This window comes from Mobula hypostoma, chromosome 6 (genome assembly GCF_963921235.1).
Source record: "Mobula hypostoma chromosome 6, sMobHyp1.1, whole genome shotgun sequence".
Lineage (NCBI taxonomy): Eukaryota > Metazoa > Chordata > Chondrichthyes > Myliobatiformes > Myliobatidae > Mobula > Mobula hypostoma.
In genome coordinates, this window is record NC_086102.1 from 84,962,841 (window position 1) to 84,974,985 (window position 12,145).

At 37.1% G+C, this 12,145-nt stretch overlaps 1 protein-coding gene across 1 annotated transcript in view; it reads right to left on the reverse strand.

Moving 5' to 3' along the window:
- Positions 1–6,890: 6,890 nt before the first annotated feature.
- kpna3 (karyopherin alpha 3 (importin alpha 4)) overlaps positions 6,891–12,145 on the reverse strand; it is a 115,618-nt gene continuing 110,363 nt past the window's right edge. The window contains exon 17 of the mRNA XM_063051105.1: positions 6,891–11,081. Coding sequence (XP_062907175.1) covers positions 10,983–11,081 — 99 coding nt within the window. The 3' untranslated portion in view covers positions 6,891–10,982. The remainder of the gene's footprint in view (positions 11,082–12,145) is intronic.

A 12,145-nucleotide genomic window follows, 5' to 3' on the forward strand; every position in this document is an offset into this window, starting at 1 on the left:
ATACACATCAGATATGTCATTTTTCTTAAGTTTGGCTGCATCAATGGGCTAAACGTCACAAGGGTATAACCTAATCAAATTGATGAAAACACTTGATAAATAAGTTATCTCCTTAGCTGCAGAATTCCAGAGAGGACCTGGTAATCTTGACATTAAAGCTACGTTTTCAGAATTGGGGCTTTTGCAAGCATCTTCGCAGGAAAGGTAGAGGAAATCAGGAAGTCTTCCTGCACAAAGTCATGGATACCACTTCTCTGAAAATGTCACGACCGAGAGCAGTTGTTACGCCATTGATCAGCCATGACTAAACCAATTAGAACCTTAGGCTGAAAGGATTCAGTTTTGTCGTACTGATCTCTAATTCAAATATCGTTCTCGTTATTGTGCGTCAGGGCAAAGTAAGCTGATTTCTATGATGTTCAGAATTTGACTGTCTCAGAAAAATCCATGTTACTTGGAAGCAATGTCACAGGAACAACAGCCCACTCAGAACACGTTAGAAGTTTGCGGACTTTGAAGGACGGAATGCGGGGGCACTAGCTGCAAGATTGTCTGCGGCATCACAGCTCACAGAAGAACCTTCTACAAAGGAAAGTCAAAGCTCCACCAGTGATGAGTAGTTGCTTGCGGCCAGGACGCCGTGGTAGCACGACTCTGTTACAGCCTGGAGCGTTCCGGAGTTCAGTTCTGGTGTCGTCTGTGCATTCTCCCTGTAGAAAGCGTAGATTTTCCCCGGGTGCTTCCGTTACCTCCCATAGTATAAATGCCTACCAGGTAGGTTAATTGGTCATTGTAAATTGTTCCGTGATTAGATTAAGGATAATCGGGTTTGTCGGGCTTGCTGGGCCAGTATAGCTCGAAGGGCCGGAAGGGTCAACTCTGCGCTGTATCGCTAGATAAAATAAACAAACCACATTGACAATCTCAAAGTCAAAGTATATTTATTATCAAAGTATGTATATGTTGCCATATACTACTTCGAGATTCATTTTCTTGCAGGCATTTACAGGAAAATAAATACAATTTAAGGATTTACAATCCTAATTATTTCCAAGGTTTACTCACATATACCGTCTATACTAAAGCACATAACCAGATATTAACATGCGCATGAGACATAATTTTAAAGCATCTTTAAACTGGTAGCAAACAGACAAATGACGTTCCCCTTATTTAAACTGCAGTGAACTACGGTTAGTATTTGCGTGCGTTTGATGGCGTAATTTTCTGGAAAACATTCTTAAAGTTCCTACCAGGCCTATAAACTAAATACTTAAGCTTTTTATTCTCATAGTATACCAAAGATTTAAAAACAGTCCATTGTTCTGCAAAATTAAACCCTTCTTTGTATGTCATACATTTCTTAGTTTATTTTTAATAAACTCTTCTCCAAATTGTAGTTAATCATTTGTATCTTTTTTTTTCTAAACAAGATAATCATCTGCACTTTGTTTTCAATCATGGGAGTCTGTTTCAAAGATTTGTAACAATAAAATGGGGGAAATATTCTGAAATTTCCGAATATAAATCCGTGAAACTTCTAATAAAAGAAGTACTCTATTTACTCCATTTATTATTATTTGTGTTTGCAAGTGCAGTTTTGACTTTTCATGACACAGAAAATCATTTTTGAGTTATTGCAAATTATATTTCAGATTTTGGAGGATTATTGAAGTTGTAGTAACATTTTGAAAGAGTATTCCAACTCTAAAAACCTGAAAATGGGCAGGTGTAGCACTTCTTCCGCCTGGAGGGAGAGTAAAGTGATGGGGACGGATGAATGGATGAGAATCACACAGAGAGCGAGGGACAGATATCGATCCAACCACAACAAGCGGGACTTACCGGCGGCCAACCGATTTCCCCCGGGATCAATAAAGTATGACTATGAATTCCAATCCCCATTCCAGTCCGACACGCATGTCCATGGCCTCCTCTACTGCCGCTCTCAGGTTGGAGGAACACCACGTCATATCCTCCGACCTTATTGCATGAACATAGATTTCTTTAATCTCCGGTAATCCCCAGCCCTAGCCATTCCCCACTGGTTGTCCGCTTGCCTCTTCTCCTCACCTACACATTATCTCCCCAGGTACCCCTCCTTCCTTTTCTCCCACGGTCCAGTCTCCTTTCCTATCAGATTCTTTCTTCAACCCTTTACCTTTTCCACCTATCACTTCCCAGCTTCTCACCATCACCTCCCCCCAGGCCGACTTCACCTATTACCATCTAGCTTGTACTCCTTCCTCTTCCCCCCACCATTCCTTATTCTGGCTTCTTCCCCTTCCTTCCCGGTCCTGATGAAAGACTGCGGCCTGAAACATCTTCTCTTCTCTTCCTGCCTATATTAATTCCATGTGTAAGTACTGCACTTGCTCCATAGCCTTGCATGCCTTAGCGAGTCAAATATTCATCTAGATACTTAAATGCCACAAGAATCTCTTCTGCCACGACCTATTCTGACTTCCTTGAGAAACAAAGTTACTTACAGGAATGATAAAGGAGAAAACATATAATTTGAAAGCTCAGGATTTGTATTCCCAGCTATCTTCTAATTTTAGTTCCAGGACATTTCAGAAAGGAAAGAAATAAACAATTGATTAACGGATTAGCCTAAAATGGTAAACTATCAGTATCAGGTATAAATATTTACACAACAATAATTAGTAATTTCCTTTGCTTTTTGATGAAAGTGGCATCTATTTTCATAAACTCCAATTAACCCAATTTTATATTTAGCCAAGCTTATGGAAAACATTAATAGACCATATAATGTCAAATATTTCCAGTAAAATGCATTGTGGCGGTAGGGAGATTACATTTTACTGCTATTGTCACTTCCCAAGATGTAGAAGAGGGTGGGGGCAGACCAGTTTTCTTGCTCGAGTCCATACTAAAATTCAGATAACCTAACACAGATCACACATCAGGTCTGGGCTATTTCTGATTTCAGCCTTCATGCATGCTTTTCATGGCTTTTCACCTTCCTTGGATCATTAGATTATTTGTTCTAAAGGACAAGCTCAATTTTTGGCATGGAACATACGATCATGGCTTATTTTTGGTTATAACTTTTACCAGTAAATTATTTTGGGAAAATTTGATAGCTTTTTGATGAGTGAAGTTTACAATTCATTTACCATCAGTTTACCTTCCATTCTCAAGCCGCTTTGTAATTGCAGATGAAATGCAGAAAAACTTGTTTGATTCAGTCGAAATACTAACACAAGGTCTAAAAACTATTCTAACCGGTTAGTTTCACGCTGATTCATGTTAACATTTCACAAAACAAAACTTAAATTGTGCTGTGGGATTTATAGGGGGCCACTACCAAATATACTTACACAAAGAATTGCTTCATGGATTTCCACCCATAACCATAAACAGAGAACAGAAAGTCAAAAGATTTGACCTATGGCTAGCTCCCTACGTAACTTAGCTAGTAAAAACTGAACAAAAAATCTGAAAGATGCAAAAAAACACAAACTGCTGGAGTAACTCAGTAGGCCAGGCAGCATCAATGGAGGGAAAAGCATAGTCAGCATTTCAGGCTGAGACCTGATTGAACATTTAGCTCACTTTTAAGTGAACTTGCTGGGAAAATGCATGTGTGGGAAGTAATGAGGATGTCCACGTGATCACCAACAAGCACAGAATTACTGTTTTCATAAAAGGTTACAACACAAAATTCAGGCCATTATGATCCCATTATGTCTGTACCGGGATTTTACCAGAGCAATCCAAGCAAATCCTACTACAATCTCTTCCAATCCCATGGAAGAGCAAAGGTCCACCTCAAGATGGAAAATGATCCAGCACAGCACAAGTTTCCCTTATCCTTTCCCTTCACAGTGAGAACTTCAAATTGAAAATTCCTTTTCACTGACTTCTTAATCGGAACGAATTTTTTTTAAAAACCTTTTCAATTTCTCAGAGGTTTCCTCAAAACCTCTTAAATTTCCTGGCATCTGCTACTCCAGCAGAAATTTCCTTAGTATTCCAACACACTCAACAATAAATGAAAATTAAAAAAAAGAACAACTGAACTGCAGATGTCGGAAATCTAAAGATAGAAAATGCTGGGAGTTGATGTTTCAAAACTTGGAAGGTCTTACAACTTGAAACATAAATGCTGTTTGAACTCTTGAATGTTTCCCATATTTTCGGCATTTGATTCCTAATAGTTGCCTAGCCGCAGAACTAACTTGCTGCACTGACTGGTTCATGCCCATCTATAATTATACACTGACATTCCCCACTGTAGTCTAATTATACCATTTTCTAATACAACCAGGATATTTTAATCTACACACCTAATTATCAAACCTGCTGCTCAGGCTTCATTTACTTGTAGTTTCATGTACTTTGACTGATAAGTAGCTTTGTGAGAATACTAACATCTTTCATCATATCATCCTATAAAGTATTCCACACCAATTCCATCTATATGCTCCCTGTCCAACTTTATGTTAATATCTTCCAGAAATCTTCAGTCCTTGCCATATGAGATCTCTTCAATGAATTTAAATACCTCAGCTCCACATCTTTATAAACATGTATGTTTCAATCCCTGATTCAATTAAGATATACTTTCTGCTTATTCATGTTTAATAATACCGCTAAATATATCTAACCACATCAAGACAATTTATTATATACATTACAGCTGCTATATTCTATTTATCTTGACTTCTTTGGAAAAGTTATTGAATTTATTTTGCAGTAAGTCCACATCAGTTTTCTTTTTCACACGTCCTCAATAAGTATTCTGAAAATGAATAACCAGGTTATTTTATACCAGTTATAATAAATTTACTACTGTTTATAACTAATTTCAACAATGATAGAGTGGAAAGGGATCTCATCAATTTTGAAAACCATTCGCATCTACCTACGTAACATCTGTTGCAAGTTTCCCATTTTCAAATTAATTGCGTGATTTACATATTTTAACAGAGCATCCCTTTGATAAATATGGGCTCTCTGCATGAACGGGGTGAAAGTGTGTGGCTTCCCATCTGAAAGATCTGTCACAATGAGTAACCCTAACATGGAAACTCAGACCTTGAATAAAATGCCAGGTTGCCCAATGTCAATATATCCTTCTTTTGAACAGGTCAGATTTGCAGGACTATAGAGATTTTACTTAAGTATAGAAGTATGTAAACTGGTTGTTAAAGTAGATCAAAGAGGATTGGGGTGATGTATGGGTAGGCCTCAAAGTAAAAGATTGAAGTTCACAAGCTATAGAGTACAAAAAGCAATAAAAGCATTTAAAAAAAAACACTTTAATGACAGAAACAAGTGAGGCTCCAGAGGAAGTCATTGTGACGGACTTGATGCCAGACTGGATACAAACCACTCTGAACAGGATTCCAAAAACATGATAAAGGAGGGGATGGATATAACGCGAACCATGAAACTGGCAATGGAATTTGATATATAGATAACATGTGATAAGTAGTAAATGGAATTTGAATAGGTGAAACTTCAAAATCTGCTACATTTTAAAATCACAGCCTCTTTTTCTAATAGATCGCCATACAGCTCTTCGGCTGAACTCATCTATGGCGACTGTGTTGCCCACCAAACTAGTCACATTGGCCCATGTTTGGCCCAATGTTAATGTGGGTAATTGACAAAACCGCTTGAGAAATTACAACTTACAACAGATTTCATAACAAATCTGAAAATTATAAATGTTTTTTCTGCAATCCTTAATTTATGTTCATGATTTGGACTTGGGAATACAGGCCATAATTTTCATGACAAAACTTGGAGGTTTAATGAATACAGAATGATTGCAGTGGACTTCAAGAAGATACAGACAGGCTGATAAGTTGGCATAAAGTGGCAGCTGTAAGTTAATGCTAAGAAATCTGAAGTACTTTGGTAGGAAGAATAGGAGGCTTAATCAACTGCAGGGTACAATTTCAAAAGAGGCACAAGAACAAGGATGTGTGTGTGTGTATATAATGTTTTTCTTAAGTGATAGGGCATGTGAAGAAAGTGGTTAAAGGAATAGCGGTTTATAAAAAGGCTCTAAAGGCAAAGAAGTCATAAACATTTACAAAACACTGATTCAGCTTCAACTGGAATACTATAGTTCTCAGCACCACACTTCGGGAAAGATACAAATGCTTTTCAAAGGATGCAGAAGAGATTTGGTAAAATGATTCCAGAGTCTAAAGGGCTTTAATTATATGGATAGACTGAGAAACTAGGAGTGTTCTTGAAATAGGCTAAAAGGAGATATGGCAGAAATAAAAATGGAATGTTTCGAGAGAGTATATTGAGATAAACTGTAACTATTGGTAGAGGGGTCAAGAACTAGGAAACAACTGCAAGGATTTTTAAATATACTCAGTCGTTAGGCTTGGAATGCCCTGCAAGGAGTAGTGGTAGAGGCCAATTTGCAGTATTTAAGGGCCAGCAGAGTGTCAGAAAGGAAGGGGAGGGGAAAGCTGGATTGCTTTTACACAGAACCAGTACAGAGACGGGCCTAGTGGGTCCTTCTGTCATTGAGGACATGAAGAACCATTTCACTGGCTGGTTAGATAACAGGGGGCAGTGAATAGGGGAAAAATACTTGTCCAGACTTGAAGGTTTTTACCTTTACAACACAATGTACAACACAAGTAGCATTTCAGAACATCTCCACCACCTTTTCATGTCCAGCTCTGCACAGCATGGTATTCTGTGACCCACCATGACCACCTTCAGGAAGGTTTTATTAAACAAAGAGATGCTGTAACCAGTCTTTACATATAACCAACAATGAGAGGCACAAGCTGCTCTATCAATGGCAACACTTACGACAAAGTCAATCCTGACTAAATTCCAGCTGTATAATCTGCTGGAGGGTTAACTGTGCTCACGGTCACCCTGGTGGATTTATCCAGACCTACCTTTCCTAGCCAGGAGACCAGGATGTCTTGCTCTGCTGGTGTGCTAAATTGGGACCAGCTAATCAAACAGAACAGGGATCAGAGGTTTTCAATTCCAGAGGAAGAAAAAAAATTGATTAACCAACACACTAAATTTTCAAATTGTTGGTTTACATAAAGAATCGCTATTCAAATGTTACAAAGAGAAAATCAAAACTTTTTCAGTGATCATCTTCACTTCAGCTATAACTTATAATTTTTGTACGTCTTGTGTGAACATGGACCTCAACCTGGAAAATGTTAAAACACCAAACAGGCTCACTTTTAGTATGTACTGTGTCATCATGCAGTGGGTTGAAATCAACAATGAACAAGAAAATAATGAAAGATAATATTGTAATTAACTGTGATATATGCAATACAAAACAGAAAATGATAAATACACAAATCTTTCAGCCTCACTGAAACAAGATAGGTTTAATGTATCAGATAGTAATTATGTTCAGGTTCCCAGCATTTTCTGTTTTTATTTCAGATTGCCAGCATTTGTTTTGCCAACCACTGCTTTATCTGTATCCACTTGTTTTAAATAAATATTTTATATCCTATATCCTCAGATTGATTAATTTTCCATGAAGTCCCACGGGGATATTTTTTTGAAAGTATGATTTCTACACAAATTATACTTGAGTGAGCAGTTGAACCTCCAAGAGGACCACAACTTTGTCATGGTTTGGAGGCTCGTGTACCTCAATGACCCGGAGAGCTGTGTTGGCTGAAGTCAGGGCTTTATGCTTTGGCTCTTGGTAGGGTCACCCATGCCAAGCAGGTCAAAGGGTAGAGGTCAGACTAAGAGTGGTCCACCAGTTCTTCAGCTTCTGGGATTCTGCTCAGGGCTAACAATTCTGACAGGTAAAACAAAATTGTTACAGAAACAGCAATGAAGAATCCTTCTATATCTGAGTGCGACAGTATTCCTGAGTCTCCAACCGGGACTTGCATGACTGACGGTAACGCAAACTGAGAAGGAGCTTCTGACATGATGAAGGAAGCCCAGAACACCAGCAGAGATGAAGGACCTTCACTGAGGCCCTAAATGCCAGTGGCAAAATGGGGAGTAAGTAAGAGAAGTTGATGATATGTCCATTCTCTATAGATGGCAATGTCATTTTAAAACATTGCTGCTTAAAAAAAATCACTAATGGAATTAAGGAAATTAGTAAAATTATTTTAATGACTTTAAATAACTTACAAACCCTTGCATGTTCAGAGATGCAAAAATAAAAAGGTCAGGCCTAACACTGGCATTCCTCTACAATCTCTAAAAAGCTACATGTGTGTGGATTCTCTACATTAAGCATGTGGCACATATGTTTGTCCCTAACAAATATACTCCAGTCCATCTGGTAGCTGGAAGCAGCACAGTCAAACTTATCCTCCAAAATATATAAAACGAAAACGAAAGCCCAAGTAGTAAAGGAAAACCCAAGTCTTTCCGTTGGCATGTAACTAATCATCCCAAACATTCTGCATTTCCCTGTGTAATTAAGTCCATGACAGGAACCTTACACAAACAAAATACTTACACCATGTGAGTAAAATATACATGATCTCTTTCCTCTCTGAAATTTGCTGACCTTCATTATCAGAGGTTACTATGCTTCAATCTTCATGGTCCTACTGAATACATACTATGGAGCCTTTCAGACTAATAATAATGTTTAAATGGAAGTTCCTGTTAATTTGGATAAGCATTTTCTAAAGATGAGTTACTCATAAAGACAGCCCTTTTCAAATATCCAGATAACTGCAAGTAGGATTTAATTGAGCAGCTTGGAGGATTGGATAGGCAAAGTCCAAATGTCTCATGTGGCTTCAGGGCTGCCAACAGGACACCAACAAGTACCTCAGAAAGTGAATTTAAGTGACAGTGTGGATAGGGTGGGGGGTGGTTGGAGGGGGTGCGGAATTATTGTCTTTTAGACCTTTAAAATAAGAGGTAGTTTTTAAAGCTTTAGTTTTAGATTCCATAGTTAATTTGCATAATGTATCTTTTCACATAGTAAATCACACACGCAACATTTTAAACTCTATATTGTGCGAATGAATATTATGCAGTTACCATATGTAGCAGATTTTACAACATAAAAATATATAGGAAAAACAAAGGCACAATGAAATCCAACTCATTCTTCAGACAGAAGAGCTGAAATGAGCCACCTTAAAGAGAGATTTTAATTTAAAATTTATAAAAAGGATATAAATAAACAAGGCCAAAACACTATTTGTATCATTAAAACAGTTTTATTAGCAAGTAAAAATCTTGCAGTTTTATATGAACTTGTATCATTTAAAGATACAAGATATGGTAATCTTTAAAGTGGCTCAGTCTTGGTGGCAAGGTATTATGATGGATATAAACCTGCACAATTTTGTTCATCAATGAAAAACAATTTATCAGCAGAGCTTTGATTGCATTTTTTCAAATTCGATTACAGTAGATACTGCCCACACTTGATAATGACATTAATCAAATGCAATCTGCTGTCCCTTTACAATAATACTCTGGGGTGGAAGAGGCAGGGGAGGGACCTATACACCCAGTCATCATAGCAACAAACCCCATTCCTGAATGGAGTCACCTAGCCTGATACCCGCAAAACCCACTCTACGCACCTTGAATATTGTAAATAAAGCATTCATTGTTAACAGACCAGATGTATACTGAACTGTAAGCCTCTTTACAGCCTTATATAATGCTTAGGTTACATTCTCCGTAAAGATTTACATTCCTTTTTATACATTTCATCAATGTTCTAATCATCTGATAAAAAGGTGTGGTTTTAGATCCTTGTCAGTAACACTCAAGTCCATGACCAGATTTAATAAAACAGCTGTTGATTCACAGCCATCAGCAGTATCCACAGTAAGGAACGGTCAATATGTGATGCAAGACTGTCTAAGACTGTGTATCACTGCAAACATGGAAGCTCCACAGTTTAAACCCACTAAAAGTCCAGCAATTTACTTTTCTACTAGATTGGCTTAACCTGAAATTAAAGAAAATACTGATTCACCTAACAGTTGGAAGCAAGATTCTCAGTAGATGAAATGCTTAATTTTTAAGTGTTTTTTTTCTTTTGTGTACACAGAATTGGATTTATCTAACAGAATGAAAATCTAAATGTGAACATGAAATATGGGCGAATCTTGCTTTCAGCTTAAAGCAGAGGCTCAAGTCACATTGATAATAATAACTGCAGTGTGGGTAAAACACCATGAACAGCATCTGTAAGTACTTCCAAAGAGCAGGGTAGAGAAAAAGAAACACAGGTTCCTAGTAGTGGTTGTAGTAATCAGCAGGGGTTTTCTCCTCATAGAATTTGCATAAACTGTTAAGAAGTCATTATTAAACTTGGCTCCATTCATTAAGTTTAGTTTCCAGCCTAGTCTGAGAGGCAATGCAAGCTTAACAATCTAACATGGATGCAAGCAGGATTTTTTTATATTAACCTCCTTGTGGTAAAAAGACGTTTTTGCAGTCACCAGAAAAATAAAAATCCTGATTTCAATTCATCCAAGGACTACTTTGACCAATGGTGTTTCTACAATATTTCCAAATCCTTCTACTGTAAGCCACAAGGTAAAGTCTTCTAAAAAGCCTACTTCACATGTCAAAGCCAACTCTTGTTTCAAGTCCCATTAATAAATACCTAATCATTCAGAAATCTTCCTGTTCTATGTAGAGAGCAACTATCTTGTGTGTCTAATGTGCAACGTTGTAAGTGAAACTGCTATTACTGTCACAGGACTCAGGGACCAGGGAGGAAAAGGTAGAATCACAGGCGATGTTGGGATTACTCTTGTTTTCTGATATGATAGTTACTCATGGGCTCACAAGAATCATGCACACGTGTCAACAATCCGTGTGGTAGCAGATTTTGGCAATTGCTGAGTGATTGATAATTAGACTTTTCAAAAAGCATCAAATGAGATGCGCAGATGTCTCTCGAGCCTCCATCACACTCCTGCTTGGTGAATTTTTTTGCTGTTTTGGGTAGGCAAGGGACAGGGAAGCTACAGCATCTTCTCAGCTTAGAAATTGAACTCCTTCGTTTGAAGGTTCGCTGATGGATCGAAATTGAAAGTTCCAGCTTGAGTTGCTTCAGGAAGAAGACTTGGATCTTCATCAATCTATTGAGAAATGGAATTAATGAGCATTAGATGTAACAAACACTAACATTTACTTAGCAAGTTAGTAAAATAATTTAAGAAACTTCACTTAAGTATGTCAAACTTTAATACAGAAATTATGTTTTCCTTCTATCTAACTCCATTTACTCATAGGAAACATTAATAAATACTTGGGAACACTTGGGAGTGCTTAAGGAAGTAGCCCAAGAAATAGTGGATGCATTAGTGATAATTTTTCAAAACTCGTTAGATTCTGGACTAGTTCCTGAGGATTGGAGGGTGGCTAATGTAACTCCACTTTTTCTTTCTTTCTTTTTAAATCTTTTTATTGAGTAAGTATACAAAAAAGGTAAGCCATATAAACATTAATACAATGTTAAAGTATAATAAAATTCCAAAAGATAACAATACCAAAAAGAAAATACTACAAACAATGTAATTTAAGCATAAGAAAGCAAGATAACATAATAGTATACTAGATTTTATATATATCAATGGAAAAAAAAAGAAAAAAAAACCCCAAAAAAAAAACCCACCGTGCAACTAACTAAAAGCAAAGCAAAGCAATGGGCTAACTTGAAACCAAACAGAGTTAAACTTAAAATCACGTCCTCAATCCCGACCTCCATTAAAACAGTGAAAAAAAAACAAGAAGGGTAAATATTACATTAAATGAAAATATCGAATAAAAGGTCCCCAAATCTGTTCAAATTTAAATGAAGAATCATAAAGATTACTTCTAATTTTCTCCAGATTCAAACATAAAATCGTCTGAGAAAACCAAAAAAAGGTAGTTGGAGCATTAAGCTCTTTCCAATGTTGTAAAATACATCTTTTCGCCATTAAAGTAAGAAATGCAATCATTCTACGGGCTGAAGGGGAAAGATTACTAGAAATTTTAGGTAGTCCAAAGATAGCAGTAATAGGGTGAGGAGAGATATCTATATTTAATACCTTAGAAATAATATTGAAAATATCTCTCCAAAAAGTTTCCAAAGTAGGGCAAGACCAAAACATATGAGTTAAAGAGGCTATCTGCCCCGAACATCTATCACAGAAAGGAT